This window comes from Aythya ferina, assembly GCF_964211825.1.
Source record: "Aythya ferina genome assembly, chromosome: Z".
Taxonomy (NCBI): Eukaryota; Metazoa; Chordata; class Aves; order Anseriformes; family Anatidae; genus Aythya; species Aythya ferina.
In genome coordinates this window covers 77730140-77748179 of record NC_140299.1, presented here as the reverse complement: position 1 = coordinate 77748179, position 18040 = coordinate 77730140, and the positions used below count along the sequence as shown (strand labels likewise).

At 47.4% G+C, this 18040-nt stretch overlaps 2 protein-coding genes across 24 annotated transcripts in view; one reads left to right on the top strand and one right to left on the bottom strand.

Moving 5' to 3' along the window:
• Window positions 1-2058: 2058 nt before the first annotated feature.
• Window positions 2059-9887, bottom strand: LOC311427011 (uncharacterized protein). Of its 13 annotated transcripts, none has more exons than XR_014687161.1 (6): window positions 8293-8857; window positions 8015-8097; window positions 6805-6960; window positions 3517-4984; window positions 2859-3072; window positions 2059-2465 (listed from the first exon to the last, which is right to left on the bottom strand). XR_014687161.1 is itself a non-coding variant. In XM_084503944.1 (4 exons), exons 1-3 carry the CDS (start codon window positions 9551-9553, stop codon window positions 6829-6831), a joined length of 336 nt encoding a protein of 111 aa, XP_084360070.1. In that variant the 5' UTR covers window positions 9554-9887; the 3' UTR covers window positions 4034-6184; window positions 6814-6828. The 13 variants fall into 13 exon arrangements, 3 of the variants coding, with proteins under 3 accessions (XP_084360070.1, XP_084360069.1, XP_084360068.1); XR_014687163.1 differs by having other exon boundaries at window positions 3517-5126; window positions 6814-6960; window positions 8293-8856; XR_014687164.1 differs by having other exon boundaries at window positions 6814-6960; window positions 8293-8856.
• A 1369-nt stretch (window positions 9888-11256) lies between these two features.
• SSBP2 (single stranded DNA binding protein 2) overlaps window positions 11257-18040 on the top strand; it is a 188625-nt gene continuing 181841 nt past the window's right edge. For 9 of the 11 annotated variants that reach the window (XR_014687464.1, XM_084505179.1, XM_084505180.1 and 6 more), the window contains exon 1: window positions 11257-11414. Coding sequence is in view for 10 of the 11 variants with exons in the window: in XM_084505179.1 (XP_084361305.1) it covers window positions 11356-11414 (59 nt within the window). In the remaining variant the exon portion in view is untranslated. The remainder of the gene's footprint in view (window positions 11415-18040) is intronic. The other 2 variants (XM_084505173.1, XM_084505175.1) reach the window with 1 other exon arrangement.

Here is an 18040-nt window from a genome sequence, read left to right as displayed (position 1 = left end):
ATCTAAAATGGAGTCTACGGTTGTGTGTTTCTTAGCTAGATTGTTTTTTTCATTTCCATTAACATTAAAGTTACTGACAAAATACTGACAGGTTTTTAAAAAAGGAATGTGTTTGTCAGTATCAAATATATTCAAACTGCAGTATCAAACCTAGAATGATTCTCATAAGCAGCCACCAAATGATGGTGGAAAATGGAGTATTTGGGAAGTCTGATCAAGTACCTACTCCTGCCTCCACTTCAGGCAATGAGAAATCAGGGCCAAACTCTGTAAGTATTGTAGTCTCTCTCTCCTCCAACCAAACCAAACCAAACCAAACCAAACCAAACCAAACCAAACCAAACCAGCAAAAAGGGTCCATGAGAAAGCTAGCACATGGGAATGAAATGCCTCCCCAATTCCTTAGTATTCTGGCCAACCGGATATATTTTTCTAGTGAAACTTTTTCTTCCCAATTTCACATACAACATTTTTTGTTTTCTAAGGTGGGGACACTTCAGGGTTACAAGAAATTTCAGTACATTGAGCAGAGAATTCCTAAAATCTGAGATATGACCTGGAGTCTTGTCAAGAATAGATAAAATAAAGTAGCATTTAAGAACAACCAATAAATGTCTCGCTAGTCTGGTATGAGCTTGTGGAACTCGGCACACTGGAAAAGACTCAATATTGGGGCTAACTGAAAATGGCATTAGGAGAACGAGCTATGCAGGGAAATTAAAATGGTCTCTTTCAAAAATGATTCAGGATAGGACAGACATACCAGCTTCAGGATTGCTACAGGGGTTTTCTACTGGGCAAAGAGAGTAATAAGAAACTGAAAAACTTTTGGCATTTCAACTTTATTGAAAAAGGGTACAAAGGAACCACCTCTGGATATTGTAAAACTCACAAATAAATTCTTTACAGCTGCACAAGGAAAGATAACAATGAGAGCCCAATATTTCATTCCTAGCACAGTAAAAAATCCTATTATAGCCAATGCAGTTATGGGTGCACCAGCTGTATTCTGGGAATTCTATATAACTTCTGTCTGCTTCTGAACCAAAACCCCTGAGGCCAGCCTGTGAAATTAAAAAGTCCTCCTCTTTCATATACATGTACATGCCCCTCCGCACCTCTGTTCGTTCACCAATGTCTACAATTAAGTAAATTGTCTTAATCAGACACGATGCCCTTCCAGGCCCAGGAGGAGCTTCTCAAGTACTGTTTTCTGACCCCGCACACTTCTTTAATACCCACAGTCATATAGAAAAAATGCACCTCTTTCTTCATTACTGAAATCTATACCACAGGATGCTCTAGGCAGGCAAATCTCATGCTGCCTGAGGTTTGGGGCAATGTAAGCTCTGGAGAGACAAGTGTCCATCTCTGTTTAGTTGGAAGAGTGGGTGTTTTTTTTTGTTATTTTTTTTTGTTTTTTTTTTTTTAAGTGCACAAGACAATTAAAAGAAGGGGAGTCGGGGGAAGGACATGAAAGAAATTAAAACATTTCGGCTTCTCAAGTGTGCTTTTGAACTTTTGAATCACCAGGGGGAAAAGGCTACCACAGGGGCCAGGTAAGCATCATGAAGCTGAGCTGTAAATTTTGACATTGGGTATTAAAATATATATATAAAATACCACACTTCACCTTAGCTTTCAGGCTTCTTACCCATATAACCCAGGAAAGTGAGTTGCTAGCCAGACCATCAGCAGTAAATATGTGGAGAACTCAACAGGAGGAGAAAGAGATGAAACAGATGGGAGGAGTCGCTGCTCCTCAGGCACCCCGAAGGCATCTCTGTTCCCTTACCCAGCACTTCCTTTTGTAACCTTCCCGGCTCCAGCTGCTCAGGCCAGGGCTTGATTCTCCTCACAGACCCACAGTGCTGTCCTGCATTGGACAGAAAGCCCACCCCGGGGGAAAGCAAATGGATTCAAGCATGAGAACTCATCTGCCCACACGAGCAAATCTCGCCGGGGCCAAAACAAGAGGTCAGGAGAGCTCACTCAGTCCAGCTCCCTAAATACCGCCACCAGACATGCAAAGCATAATTCAAGAGAACAGCAGAAAAGTAAACAGCAAAGGTTTTTATTCAAATGTGCTATTTATATCCAGAAGGGGAGAAACAGGAAACCTTTTGGAGCTCTCAGTTCAGCCCAGTCCCATGACTTCTGCAGGGTCCCCACAGGCTCTCACATCCCTTTGCGTGCAAAGAGACCAGCAAGACTTGACTTTGTGTCTGCCTCAGACCTAGGAGTCCTTGGAGACGCTGCTCTGGGACTGTCCTTTCTCATCCATCACACTGGATTTCTCGCAGATGGCTTAAATGACAAAGTATATGGATAAACGTCCTTTAATCTACAAAAATGTGACGTTAAACTTTGACGATTAGCTTCATACAGCTCAGCTTGTTTGAAGTCGAAGGCAGAATGGATTGAGAGGCGAATGGCAGTGGAAGGTGCATTGTCCAGACATCTTCCTAGATATGTCATGAAATGGTGGAAGTTAACGGCGTCTTTAAAGACACCCATGCCGTACAGACAGCATAGGTGTAGATATATAACACGTTTTTGAAACTGTGCAACTATTCATTTCTATTAAAGTTCAAGCATTTGTGCCTAATTGTTTTCAATAAGTGTTTAATATTTTTCCTCTCTGAGAAGCCAGAGTGATTATTTCCATACCTCCCCCTGGCATGGTGATGGTACAACGTTCTGTAAAGAAAGCCTGCAGATTGATTTAACACAAGTTTCTTAGATGGATAAATAAGTGCAGATACATCAGTGAATGGGATGTTCCTATCTTGAATATTCATGTGTTTCTGTCCTCACTGAAGTCACTAACAGGATTCTGACAAAATGTCAACTCTTACTTTGTAGTTTGTCCTGGATTTCCACGAAGGTGATCTTCGGATGGGGACTTTAGAGAAGAAAATGGTGTAGCAGAAGTGCAGAGTGGAAAGGGAAGAGAAAGGAGATGGAGAGTTTGTTCTTTCCGTTAATATTAAACTGTCCATTTCCCAGCTGCAGGCTCATGAAAGGAGACTTCTTGGTGATTACCTAGTAATTCAAACCTTACAAACCCACCTCAGAACACACAAAGACAAGGTAAAAAAAAAAAGATTTTTTTATTGCAGTTTCATGAAACCTGATCCACAGCAGAGCTCGAAGAATTCACTAAGCTTTTGAACACATATGCAGACTGGTATCAATTTCTTTTTTTATTTCTTCCTTGCCAGATGAACAATATATATGAACAATATCACCTCTGTGTGTGTGTGTGTGTGTGTGTGTGTGTGTGTAAACATGAGTAGCTTTTATAAATGCAAATGCCAACGAATACAAGTAATAGTCTGGTTTCTATAAAAGGCTCTGTCTCGCAAAACAATCTGCTGCACAAAACCAAAACAAACCTCGAAAATGATTTTCACGTGTTAACATTACAGAGCACAGTTGCCTTTTACCTGTTTACCTATTCAAGCTAGGAAGCAAGAAATATTCAGTCGAAGACGAACCAAAGGAGCGCATTACCTTCACAATCCCTCTGTGCTGTTATCACAGAAGATATCTGGAGTCCAAGGGTTCCCCTCCTCAGTGCTGTGACATTGCCTATACCCAGTTATAACTCTGCCTTACCCTTCCGTGCCTTTAGAGAGACCAGAATGAATTGTTTATAATTTGGTTCCTCTGGTGTAATTGTGCCTGTAACACACAGCTGTAACAGGGGCTGAATTTGCTATTGTTCTGCATATCTCCCAATTACCCGTGAAAAGCCCGAAATACCAACAAAGTAAATTCTGAAGTGCATATTACCTGAAACTCAGAAATGAAAAAAATGTTTCAACTGCTTTTGGTTCAATGAAAGACTGTGTGAAAAATAAACATTATCTTTCTGGATTCCATATACCATCGAGCGCTTTAACTCAATTTTCCATGTTATTTTGATGGACTTTTGAGTAGGTTTCAGGGACCGTATTCCCATAATGTTCATTTATGAATCCGTGACCTCTTGAAAGGTGAAGAGAAACAAAACATGCACAAGTACAAATGAATGAATAACACCCTAGTTTTATTTCTTACTTTAAACACCGCTATCGGTGAGCTGTTAAACTACCAGTCAGATCTAGTATAGCTTTGATTTGGTACATGCCAATGCTTTCAGTCTTCACCACCACCCTCTCCCTGGGCCCCAGGTCCAAAACGGAGTGAAATTTTAGCAGTTTTCAGCATATCTACCCCTAACTCAACATGAAAACCTTGAATAGTTCATAAAAAGTAGAAGAAGGAAGTGCTCAAATGTTGGTGTGGAAAGCAAATGAATTAATAATACTCAGCTACCAGAGTCCACCTGCATGTTTTGTGCTTCTTAAGAAGACCATGGACAACAACATTATCTCCTAAGATTTTGGGGATCCAGAGGATTCAGCTCCTTTGAATATTAAGCCCATAATACAGTCTGAAATGATTTTCATCTTCACTGGGTCACACACGTCAAAAAAAGCAGAAACATTCCTCAAAACTGCCATACGCTTGAATGCGCTGATGGGCATGGCTAACTGGGACACCACTGGGATGATATTGAATTCACCATTATGTGCCCAGTAAACTCATGGAGAGAAAACCATTTTATCCAAGTGCGAGCATCTAATGTAAAGAGCTATCCAGAGAATAGAACATCACATGTATTTGTTTTATAAAACTGTGCAAAGGTTTGCCAAAGCTGTCACAGTGTGATAGCTTTGGCCATTTATTTCCCCACATCTCTACTGTGAGTGCTACTGCTTGCTTTGGAATATTTTTTTATGAACAGAGATTAATAAAAGTAAAAATCCTGAGTATTCTGAAGAGGTTATTTGTCCTAGTCATGATTAATTGCTGGCTAAGGCCAAACTTTTTTTTTTTCTTTTTTCCTGCTGATACACCTGTGCAACTCCAGGCTTAAAGTCCAGGATACGCAGCCTCATCGATTAAGGCTCACAAAATTGCATTTTGACTACTCCTAAAATGCAAAGAAACAAATGTGTTAAATAAGACCATTGAAGTCAACAGCAGTCTGCATACGTCAAACCAACACAGTAATTATCAGCAACTCCACACTGGGCTCATCCTTTTCTTGTAACATACTGCAGAGTTAGGTGACCCTGAAAACAAAAGCAACTTTTATTTAATTCTACGTTTTCAGCACAGCACTGAATGCTAAAAGTGGGAGCTGAGGCGGCGTAGCAGAGAAGCCCTTACCCACAGATCCTTGCACCCGCACCATGCAGAGATAGATCTGCCCATACAGCGCTCTGTGTAGGACTGGGGTCCCAGTCAGCCTCACATCTATCTGATGAAGGACCTGTTTTTGAGATGTTTTCTTCTACTTTTTGGCACAGGCATTGCATGAGCTCACATTCCTGATGTGATACATCACTGAACCACTGATGGTGACTTTCAGCAGTTCTTCAAAGTCAGTAACTGAGGCTACCCACCATTTTTTTCACGGACTGGGTTGTCTGGTAACACACAGTTTCAGTCAGATAGCTTAGAGCAACCAGTTTCAGCCGCGCCAACAACAGGAATGAGGGTGATCCCACATGCTCTGTGTGTTTATGCATATGTCATTCATCATTTTAACCCACTAGCCAAATATCAACCAAATTTAGCAGCCAAAAAAGTAGCAGTTCAATTACTTCAGTGAAAATATGTGGCTGGGGAGGGAGAGACCGTCTCTGAGCTTCTCCACAAGACAGGCAGTGCAAGTTAAGCCTTTGCCAGCACCAGAGAATGCGTACATCTGAGAGTCAGTGTGTGAGAGAGCGAGCGAGAGATGCAGCAAAAAGCCCCTCCAGTGGAAAAAACATCAGGGCTAGATCTGAAACCACATCAGAGAACCCAGTCATACGAGCTAATATGGAGGAGCACAGTACTCACAGATGTGTTTTCTTCTGCTGTGTGAACTAAGACGCAGACTGTACGTCACAAGGCCCTTTACAGGTAATTTCTGATACTCCACATTGCACTTGCACACAAACTGGAAGCTAATGTTCTTATTTACACCCGTGAGCAACCATGTAGTCATCACTGAGAGCAATAAAGCCCAGAGACAGTTTCCTTCTCGCCAAGTTTTATTTCTAAACTGAATGCATTCGGATTCTACCTGGCCCTTCCACGGGTGAACAGTGTAGCAGAAAGCTGCAAGGAATCGTTGCTCCTCCTACAAAAGCATAAGCAAATTGTGGTTCTCTCTGGAAAATAAATAAATAAAAAGAAACAGCAAGGAGGAGGCAGGGCCGTAACTTAGGTTTCATGGGAGAATGAGAGTGAGCAGGCAAGGACAGACTGTGTCAGAGGAGTAACTGTAGCAGGCTGCGAATTCTTCCAGCTGCTTTCAGCATACTGCAGTTCCTCTCTCCCTGTCCTGTGGCTCTGTGCTGCAAGATGCCCCCTGCTCCCTTCAGTGAGCTGCTCTGCGTCTCCCAGCACAAGTGTCCTTTAACATAAAAGAATTCAGGCAACCCAGCACTGCAGAGCAGGATTAACTCTCCGTGGTGGTGGAGAACCCTTCCGGGGGAACTGCAGAAACACCTGTAAAAGGTGTCATGGCATAAAAGAGAGAGCCCTTGCCAGCAGGAGACCTGGGTGACAAACAGGTTATTAATGAGCCTTTGCAAGACTTCTCTTTATACTGTTCTCCCTGCCACTGAGCTGTAATTACTTTTATTTCCTTTTATCCCCTCCCAATTGGAAGACAGGGACAAATAAAGCCTTTGTTTTAGCACTTCTGCACCATGCACTCCTGCCATCTTCATTCCCTAATAAAGGTCTGGGGCTCACCTCGCTCACCTGAGCAACTCTTACTCAACTGCATGGCACGAGAGTGAAGGACTGCAGAACGAAGTTCACAGTCAGAAACTCCGCAGACAGATAAGGCATCCCACAGAAGGAGGAAGGATTCTTGGGAACGGCTTCAAAGCTGCCTTGGTCACATATCTGTAGAAAAAGACCAAACAAAAGCTTCTCTTTCCCATGATATCTTGTCCAAAAAATCTTTCCAGCTACACAGCAATAACTATATATAACTAGAATTAAGAGAAGGGAATCGCATTTACTGGCTTAATTTCCTGAATAGGCCTTTGTTAAGAGCTGTCTGAAAGCTGCCAGTTAGATTAATTGATGATTTTGAAAGTCAACAGAATGGGCAGAACTGTACATTAATTGCATATATTAATTGCATACATTACTGCGAGTGTGTGAGGAAAATCGTGGTTCTGCAATACAAGTTACATTGTTCAAGTAAGTCCTACACAGCCACAGGAGTAATGTTTCACTGCAGACATTCTTAATGTTAATCCATAATGTAACTAGCTGCAGTAAAAGGGAGGGAAAAAAAAAAATACACCAACAGTTTGTAGCTATCCTATATCTCAGACAGGGTGATATAACATAGCATATGTTTTAAAATGATAAAGACTTCCAAGAATAAGATGCAGCTTCCAGAAAAATATTCATACACGCCCAAACATAAGCAAAATCTTGTAATAATTGAATAATTGCTGCTTTCTGTACCTAAGGAGTCCAAAAAAAAATCCAGACCAAACCAGCCCTTTTCAGTGGCTTAGCTGGTCAACGCTCTTACACACAAAGCCCAGTGCTCTTCCCTAAAACCTAAGAATTAATCAGCATTATGTAAGAGATTTTTATAACACTCTAAAAATACATTGCGAATTCCTTTCCAGTGTCGGACTGAGAAGCTTTAAAGTACAGCCACCCCTTCATCCCCCTTTTAAGCAAACACTGGATCTTCATTTTTGATATTAGAAACTTAAATTCGTCTCAGTATATGTGCCTCAAATCTCGTTAATTACAATATTGGCCTCATGAGATACAACTGCTGCTGCTACTGCTAAGAGCAGTGTTTGTGCTGAAAACGATTTCAGCATGGGCACAGATACAGAGATACCGCATGTGCATAAATACTTTAAAAAGGGACTGATGGCACACGGAACTTCATAGGACTGCTTTGGGTGTTTTCATCTTAATGTACCTGTCCGCTGGGCGAACTCTGGTCCCCACGGGATAACGTCTTGTTTGCATGGCTCTGATAGATAGTACACCACGATAGCACTCCTGCAAAGGCAGTTGTAACGTTAGCCTGGCAGATCTACAGCAGAGTCCTCTGAATACCTTATTCCCTTCTGTGCTCTGTTTCTGATATTCATAATAAATAAGTACCAGCACTATTTCTGTATCTTCCGCTGAAGGGTCTCTAAGCAAAATTACAAAGTCATCACCTGAATGTTAATGGTAGTCTGGGAACCATACCTGAAAAGAGAAGGAGCTCTAACACTCGCTGTTAGGGGGAACAGGCTCAGCCTGCTCTTTTCTGAGCGTCTGGGGCTGCCCTCTCAAAGTTCACTCTGCTCTGCCTGGATTAGTCCCCCAGATCATAACTTGATCTACCCAAGGTATTTGCAGTTCTTCAGAACCAAATAAATCACAAGAATGCAAACAAATTGCACGAAAATGGGAACAAAGATTTTCAGCTGTGGAAGTCTTGCCATGGAATGCATATCCAGGGGACGCTGGAGCAATCTCACCTCATCCCATTTTTAGGAAACTCCCCAACACAGTTCGTTTCCACAAAAAAAAAAAAGACTTTTCCCCATACGAGAGTGACACGACACTGACACAGCCACCTCCTCAAAATAACCCCCTGCCCTTCAAACCACAAACAAATCAATCAAAACTATTGAGGCAAACCAGAAAAGAGATTTTGTGGAAAGCAAATAAAAAGAAAAAAAAAAAAAAGAAGAAGAAGAAGAAGACGTGGAGAAGACTCCCTTGTCCAAGAAGGACTTCACTGCTGTTACAGTTTCATGTGAAAGCTGTGCTGATACCATGGCTGATGGGTGGCAACATAAAGTCTCCAGCAGGAGACAGCCGAAGTATCTGATGGGATGATAGCAGCTGTTCCACAAGGGCAAGCATGTATTTAGATGAAAATTGTACTCCGGATTACGATCATCCCAAGGCAAAGTGTCACCTATCCTACGTGTGTTTGCCCGGGAGCATCCATGTTCGTGATTTTCTTCCCCTTCAACTCCTCTTATTTTTCGTATTTCACCCACAACCCAGGTCCTCCTTTGTTCTCTGTCCCGATCCTTTCTCTGCCTTTCTTTCTTTGTGCCATTTTCCGCTACCCGTATTCACACTGAATACAATCAGTCACATGGCTAGCCTTCATGTGAACTCCATGGCACAAGATATGTAAGTATTATTCGGTAGCAATGAGGGCAAACTGCATCCCCTCAGTTCACCCTTCATTTACATGCCCTTCCCAGATTCCCCCTCCACGCTCCTTCCCCTCTTTTATCACCCAAATTCACCACGCATTGTTCTTGTGCTTTGTTTCCTTGTTCTGGTCTCCCCCATGGCCATTTACACCTCCTGTTCGCCTCTTACCCTCCCTTCCTGCTCCCTTCTTGCTCATTTTCTCCCGTTGTTGCCCACTTCCTACTCCCACTTTTCTGCCCGTTGTCGGCAGATCTCTCTCCTTCTTCCCCTGTCGTAGGCGTCGCGACATGGATGTGGGCAGCAGTGTGGAGGCCTGGGGCGGCTGCTGGCAGCTGGGGGCAGAGGAAAACCCAATTTAACTTCTTTCATGAGACCCACTTCAGCTGCTCTGTCCCACTGGCCTGTCAGTACAACACACACCGTGGGGCGAAAGGCTGGGCCGGGCAAACAACTTAGGTATATAATGGTCTTTGTTGCGGCTCGCTTTAATCTGGTGAATTACTGCAGTGAGTTGCAAAAGCGCAAATCCCACCCAACCCGAGTCGGTGATGGGGAATTGTGCATGTGCAGCCACCAGCGTGTAGCACTCTTTGGCGGCTCGCTCCTTCCTCTCCTCTCCTCTGCTCTGCTCTGCCACTAATTTGTTCCAGTCGCTCATTAATACTCTCTCAATCACCCCCCCCCCAAACAATTTCACCTCACCAACTGTTTTTCCTTCACTCTCACAGCTCAAAATCCAGAGGACTTTTTTTTTTTTTTTTTTTTTCTTTTTTCTTTTTTCCTTGCAGCTCTTCTAACAATGATAAACAGATGCTGGTGGTCTTTGCCCTACACAACTTCCCTCGTTAAAATTTCGGGCGGCCTTTCGCCTTGCGGACCCGAGGCGGGGGTGGGCACGCACCCACAGCGTGGGCTGCAGGTTTGTGGGGCACGAAGGAGCCCCAGTTTTTGTGAGTAATTTGTGAGTTTTGTAATTTATTAAGCGGGTCCGCAGGGTCTGGGGCTGCAGCTCGGACCAAAGCTGTGGGGTCTGTGAGGGGAACCGCGAGCGCTGCGTGGCCCCGGGGGGTGCCGGGAGCACGCGAGTCTTCGCTGAGTAACCTTTAAAAATAAATATATATATAAAATAAAGAGAAAACGCAACAACGGAAGGCTTTTCCTTGAATTTTATTTAGATGGCTGGTTTTTGGTTGTGATTTTTTGTGTGTGTGTGGTGTTACGTTTGCGTGTGAGGTTTGGTGTGTGCGTTTCCTGAGTGTCCGTGTGGTATTTTTGTGTGCGTTTCTCGTATTTTTAAGGGATTTTGGTGTCATTTCTTTTCATTATTATTATTTTTATCTTTATTTTTATTTATTTTTTTCGGTTTTGTCCTGTTGTGTGTGTGTGTGTCCCACCCCGTTATCTCCTCACCTTCACCCACATCCCTCAGCCCCCCCCCCCCCCCACACCTCACAGCCCCCATCCCCACACGGGGGGGGGGGGGGGTCTCCAGCCTCCGGCACCCCCCCCCCAGCCCTGTCACGACCCCAACCCTTCTCCCTCATCCCATCCCGTCCCATCCCGTCCCGATCCGGATCCGATCCGGATCCGTTCCCGATCCGCCGCGGCTCCGCCCCGCGTTTTGCGCCTCGCCCAGCCCAGCAGCAGCGGCGGCGGCGGCGGCGGGCGGGCGGCGCGCGCCCGGAACAGCCGGTTGTTTAAAATCCTGCTCCAACCGTTTCTAATTCCCCCTTGCGCCGGGGAAGGCAGAGCGAGAGCGGGGAGGGGGGGGGGAGGAGGAGGAGGAGGAGGAGGAGGAGGAGGAGGAGGAGGAGGAGGAGGGCGAGGAGGAGGAGGAGGAGGAGGAGGGGCCGAGCCGAGCCGAGCCGCGCCGCGCCGGCAGCGGCGGGGGGCGAGGCGTGAGGCGGGAGCAGCCCCGCCGGGCTCGCCGGCCGCCCATTGGTGCGCGGGGGGGGGCGGGGGGCGTGTCCCGGCGTGGGGCCGGCCAATGGGCGCGGTGTGTGGCGGCGTCGCCATGGCGACGGGGCCGTTCCCGGGGAGGCCGTGATGGGTTGACAGGTGCGTGACAGTCGGCGCCTCTCGGCAGGCAGCATGTACGGCAAAGGCAAGAGCAACAGCAGCGTCCCGTCCGACGGGCAGGCCCGCGAGAAGTGAGTGCTGCTGGCTGCGTGCTGGCTGCGTGCTGCCCGCTGCCCGCTGCTCGCTGCTCGCCGCCGCTCACGCAGCGGGCGGGAGCGCAACGCCACAGCCGCGCGCGCGGCGGGAACGGCGCGAGGCGGGAGGCGGGAAGCGCGCGGCGGGAAACTGGGGGGGGGGGGGGGGGGGCAGCGGCTGAGGGGAGCGGGGTAACGGCTGCCGGGGGGGGGGGGGGGTGCAGGCACCACACACACAAAGAGGGGGCTGAGGGGGGGCGGGGGGCTCCTGTTCAGCGCTCCCGCAACTTTTCAGCGCTCGCTGAGGGGGGGGGAGGGTGAGGGGAGCGGCGCGGCGGTGGTTACGGGAGGGTTTTTTTGTTTGTTTGTTTTTTTTTTTTTTTTTTTTTTTTTCTCGGTGAAAGTTTGGGTAAAAGGTTAAAAAAAAAAAAAAAAAAAAGGGAGGTGGTGGTGGGGGGGGGGGGGGGGTGTTGGGGTGAGCAACCGGTGTCGTTAGGGGAGCGGGGGGCACCTGCACCCCCCCACGGCAGCTCGGCCGTCGGGAGGCAGGAACTTTGCGGCAGCCCCGCAGCAAACCCCAGCCCGGGGGGAGCCTCCGCAGCCTGCCCCAGAAACCCCACAAACCTAACCCCAAACCCCTACACAACCTCCCCTCCTCTGCCTCCTTCCCCTCCCTCCCTCCCTCCCCTCCGCTCCGTCTCCCTCCTGTTTGCTGCGAGGCTTCCCGGTAGTGAGGTTTCTCTGTGCGTGTGCGTGTGTGTGTGTGTTTTTAATTATTATTATTATTATTTTTAATATTGTTGTTATTTATTTATTTATTCCCAGCGCCTTGCCCTGCTCTGCTCCGAGCAAAGTTGCGGGGGCCCGGCTAGATGGTGCTGTTCCGCCTCGCTGCTCTCCCGCAGCGCCGCGGGGCGCACCCCCCCCCCTTCCCCTCCCTTCCCTTCCCCAGATGCTGCCCCCCTGGTAACGGGGGGGGGGTCGCCAGCACCCTGCTGCTCTTCTTCCCCTTCGCCCCCCCCTCTCTCTTCACCCTCTCTTGCTTCCTTTGCCTTGGAGGGCAGCGGAGACGAGCCCGGCGGCTGGCTGCTGAGCGCACACAGCGGAGGAATGCTGCTGCATGGCACGGGCTGCGGGCTGTTCTCCTGTGCCATCTTCGCAGCGCTCCTCTTTAACGTGTTCAATCAGATTCCGTCGTGGCAATGTTCATACACTTTCATTTTTTTATTATTATCATTTCTATTTTATTTTATTTTATTTATTTATTTTTTTCCGGTTTCATTCTCCTTTCCCCTCGCGCTGCACCGCTCTGTAGCCGCGCAGTGCGCCTTGCGAGCGGGGTGATGCGCGAGTTCGTGCTCTGCTCGGAAAAGTTGCCGTCGGATTGAAGTTGCCGTCTGTAAAAGCACAGCTCTGACAGCCGCGGGAGGCTGCTAGCTCGGGAATCGCAGGCGAAACGTGTGCGCTCGGCTCCCGTGCTACGTAGCTCTTTAATCCAGAACAACAGGGTTGTAATCGTATCATTTGAATCTTGAAAGTTTTTAGAAACAAATCTATAATTCAACTTCGTCGTATCTGTTCGAGGTTTTAAGTACCTAAAACGCGTTGCCACTAACAGCTCTCCCAAACACACTTGAAATAGCAGGGTGAATGTAACGTAAAAAAATAAATACACTGCCTTGGGTTCGGATGGCCTTGTTCCATGGGACGTGCTTGCTCCTCACGAGGACGTGTGACAGTGGCAGGACTGGTGTGCGATCAGCCTGCTGAGGAACGTTTTTCAGGTGTGCAAGGCACGCACGTTTGCGTGCAGTTCATAATCCAGGCTGTGATATATTCTACGGACCGATTCGATGCCAAATGTGCTTGTAATGTGGCATCTCACTGTAAGCTGCCTTTAGTATTTATGTCTTTTGAGGTTATGTAATTTCTATTAAAAAAAAAAAAAAAAGCAAACAAGTTTTGCAAGTCATTTATAGTAGCCCATGGCAAATTATCGGTGCCGAAGATGGCATTCAGTTTACGGTCTTCCTCTCTGCCCCTCCTGCCTGACCTGTGGGGTGAATTACCCGCGTTAGGTACCTTAACAACAAACGTGCAGTGCAGACAGATGGGTTCCAGGAAAACCAACACCAGATTTTTGTACAGTGCGGCTAGGTAATGCGCTGAGGACGAACGCACCGTACCTGCGAACGCCAAGAGGATGGAGAGAGAAGAACCAGCAGTGCTGTCACGCCCTGTCCTCCCCTTCTGGAGCCGCCGTGACACAACTCCTGTCTTGGCCCCCTGGGCCACCCGGCAGAGAGGAAGGCTGTGTTTAGACAGCAGCTCCTCCACGCGGGGCCTCCTTCGCTGCGAGAGGAACAAGACTTAACATTTTTCTTATCAGCCTCTTCGGTTATCGCTTCCTTATTTTTAGGATTCCTGAGAATCGGATTAATTCAGATCAGGAGGTTGGTCCCGCTGAGATGGAGTGGCTGAACCCTCTCAACTTTCAGTCGTGGGGAAAGAGGGGTCAGACCACACAAATTTGCACGTCCAGTTATGCACCCTTTCAAGCAACGCTTTTAAAGGCATTTGCAAGTAGGGCCATCTGTCTATCAATAAGGAAAATGAAATTCTGAAGGGATTAGGTCTTCCTTCTCACCTTCATCCTTCAGTGGTCTTCTAAACTTATTTTTTTCCCCAAAAAAGCAACCCTATCTTGTTGGGGCTCAGCAGGCATGCAGGGTCTTCTTAAAAATTACCACGAGGCTAGATGATTTCCTTTGAAATAAAAGGATGCATGATAACAACATGGAAGCGAGCTGCTTCCATGGTCAGCCGCTGATTGCTCTTCAGCTTGGCATGGGAGAGGACCTTGGGGAAGAGAGAACTCGGTTGCTGCTGCCGTGGCATCCTGGCTCCGCTGTTGTGCACAACCCTTCTTGCAAATGTCATGTGAGTCTGGCCTCAGCCGGTTGCACGAGGGAAGATCGTCGTTTTCCTCTTTTCCACCTATCTTGCTGCTGCTCTGGAGGGAAAAGAAGGCTTCCCCGTCATTGTTTCTCCTCCAGTCCGTTTTGGCTGGCCAGACGTGTGTCTGAACTGCTCCTCCTTACGGGTGGTGTGGCCGCCTGTCTCCTCCCGAGCGGGAGAGCAGCGCCAAAGTTACTCACCTCGTGTCACTTCTCTGTTGGTGCCCACGGGGTTCTCTGTACGTAGAGGAAATCTGACCAGTGATTTCCTCATTGCATCCTGCCACTGCTTAGAAAAGCTCTGAGATTTCGTAGGGTTTTGGAGGGTATGTGGATTTTGGGGCATAATTTTTGGGAAAAAAAAAAAAAATCCAGCATGGAAAGATGGCGTGGCATGAATTTACATGAGTGAGGTTATCTCTCCCCACTGTCATGTTGGTAAACTACACAAAAGGTAAGATACAGATTACAGTTAATTGCCATCCGTGATAAGTTCTCCGCCTGTCTCTGGGAAACGATGAGCTCGTTTTTCAAGTTTCAGGTGGTGAGAAGATGCAGTGATCCTTCTCTCCTTTTTTTTTTTTTTTTTTTTTTTTTTTCCCCTGGAAAACAAAATGGGTGGTTTAATCCCTCATCTCATACAAATTTTAGATTTGATGTTTGTTAACTGGTGTAGCCCACCAGGTTTATCTGGTGAAGTATGTCACTGCTGCATTTGACAGTGCAGAAGTTGCAGGCGTACTGTGCCGGCAGTCGGCTTTGGAAGAATGTATTTTTTTTAATCAGGAAGAGCGCGGAAGAGAAGGTTCTGGAAACAGTAACTATTTCCGAGTATGTATTGTTGATCACAGGGCTTCAGGTGCTCTTTTATCCTGCAACAGTATCACGGACAGCCTTCCGAGTGATGTATATGCTGCACTTCAGGCCCTCTCAGGATAATTGGTTTTGCACTGTGGAGTTAACAGGTACTGGCAGATGGAAGGGGAGCTGTGACGGGCCGCAGAAATGAACTTTGGTGCAGCGCCGTGCTGAAATGCCAGCCCAACTTTCTAGCAGGGATATTTGTTCGCGTCTGGTTCGGCACGTAAAAGCACCTGGCAGGACCAGAACCAAGGGGAAGAGGACTCAGTTTCTGCGTTGCTTCCTCTGCTCAGTCAGTCTGCTCATAACTTTTTTCCCCCCGTTGCTTTCTCCCAGCTTTTTGTGAGGTGCCCGATTCCACCTTCCTCCGGCTCTGCCAGACGTTTGCTGCTGAAGATCGAGGGCTGCTGGAGGCCGCTCGGACCCGCCGGGTGCAGCAAATGCACCCTGGGCTGCAGCGAGCACGGTTCGGGCTCGGCTCAGAGATAATTAAATCTTGCTGGAGGAGACAGTAATTAACAGAAACCAGTATATATTAATAATTCATTTTGCTGAAATTACAGGCGAATGGTAGCATCACAAGTCTTGAAGTAGCCAAACAAGGTTTTTATAACTTTGCCAAACTTTAACTGTTTGGGTGGAAGATTTGTCATGGCGCATGTAAGCCTTGCTTCATTTGTTTCATTTGTGTGTGCGTGTAAAAGTTCAGGCGAAATGTTTAGGCAGATTTTGAACATTAGGCAAAGCAAGAATACATCTTCCTGCATTTTAAAGGTTCTCCATGGAAAAGCAACGGGTGCCCCTCTCCTCTGCAACACCTGAAATTTGGTTGAGAAAGGCCGAGGGATTTCCTTCCAGGGAGGTGCCTTTTGCCGCTTGCATGACAAAGCAGCTGAATGTAGCCAGGATGGGAGCCTTTCAGAAAGATCGGCCTGCATATGCTCAGGGCTTGCTACCATTGATAGGCCAACAGTTTGGGCACAGTTTGGGCGAACAGTTTGTCCTCAGTGCAGCAGGCATGCATGGGCGTCCTTCTCTTGGTTTTGGGGAGCCAGCCCCGAATGAATGCGTGGTGTCGGGTAGGTCCTGTCCCACCCAGAGGTGGCACCCGTGGCCCTGTGATGGGACCTGGCTTCTCCTGCCCTCAGGGGAGAACCCGGAGCTAGGAAGGGGACAAGGGACACTGGCCAGAGCGGTGGGAAATGGCCTTCGTGTGGAGGGCTGGAGGCGCCACGCTGGGGACAACTTGGTGGCAGCGTGACCTGGGGAGATGGAGGAGGGCTGAGGAGGGGCGCCAGGGTAAATGGGGGCTCTCGGGGGTTGTATATTAACCATAGTCCTTACTTTGTCCTCGTCTGCACGCTTGGTGATTTACTGATTTTCCTCTGGAAGAACTCTGCTTTTTGTTGTGCAAAATAGAGCCTTGTTTTTGTAATGAGTAGCTATTTGATCATTCGCTGTTTTGTTGTCATTCGGTATCTGCCTTACGGCTTCGCTTGCCTGTTTCATCGTGCTGCTGTTCCTGCAGGAGGAATCTGCTGCTGCTTTGGTGCACAGCACCAGGGCGGCTTCAGCTCCACAAACCTGTGGCGGTGTGTGCCGGGCTGGTTGTAGCAATGGCAGGCAGATGGGGAAAGGTGAAAGGCAAAGATACTCCGTGATTATTGGGTGGCTAACGAGCAACATGTAGCCTCATACTGGTGTTATTATCATTATTTTAATACATTTTTTTCAGAGCATTGCATAGACCTCTAATGCCTGTGTGTAACTTCCACAGTCTCTCTGGCCACTCACTCTAAGACCGAGTTGCCATCTCGTCACGTTGGGTATCCCAAAAACAAGGAAACAATTCATGGTCTTGTGCAAAGTTAGTCTTAAATGCTTATCCTGTGGTATCAAGCCATCCCGTGGCCCACCCAGGGATGAGACAGGTGTCAAGAAGGGAGCGTAGTGTCACTTCCAGTCTCCTGAAGCAAGATCCTCCAGCAAAGGAGACTGGTCCTCCCGAAGCAATCTGAGCTCGTACCACGTCCTGGAGCCGGCCATCTGCCCTCAAAGGTGGTCCTTCTGTGACCCTGCCGGCTGCAGGAAAGGGCAGAGCCCTGCGAGGAGCACAGCTGGGTGGTGGCTCTTCCCCGTGAACATCTCGTAGCTTGCAGCCTGAGGGTGTCTCAGCGATGGTGCCCGTTGGCTCCTGCTCTGCTGGTGTGTAAAAGGGGCAGGCAGGAGCTGGGGCAGAGCTGAAGCTCCTGTACTGGCCCCAGCCTGGCTGAGGCACGGACCTCTACGTTTCAGTCGTGTAGTGCAATGGTCAGGGAGTAGCTACTCTTTCAGCTGCTAGCGAGGATTTTGCTCAGGCAGCAGCAGACATTTTAATTCAGAAGGCTCGATGACCTCCACGCTTCTCCAGGCTTCAAGACGTGTCTCCCTCCCAGTCCCAGGAGGCTAACAGGTGCTGAGAACACAAAACGCGCCTCTCTGGGAAGTTAAAAGGACACAGTAATTAAGACCATAACATCCTATCTTACTTCTGTCCTGCTTCTTTCAAATTCTTTGTTTCTGAGGGAAAATGAAGTGAGAATTTTTTGTGGTGGGTCATTTTTTTTCTTCTCCAAACCTTCTGTTACTCCTGCCCGTCGAATCTTTCTGGCTTTTCTCCATCTTACAAGTATAGCGTCTATATCTGAGCACAGAAATCAGTAGAATGACATAATTACCTCTCCTTTAATACAATACATACTGCTTGCTTTTTTATATAAAACATTGCTGCTAATACTCCCTAGAATGCTTGCCTGTTTTTTTTTT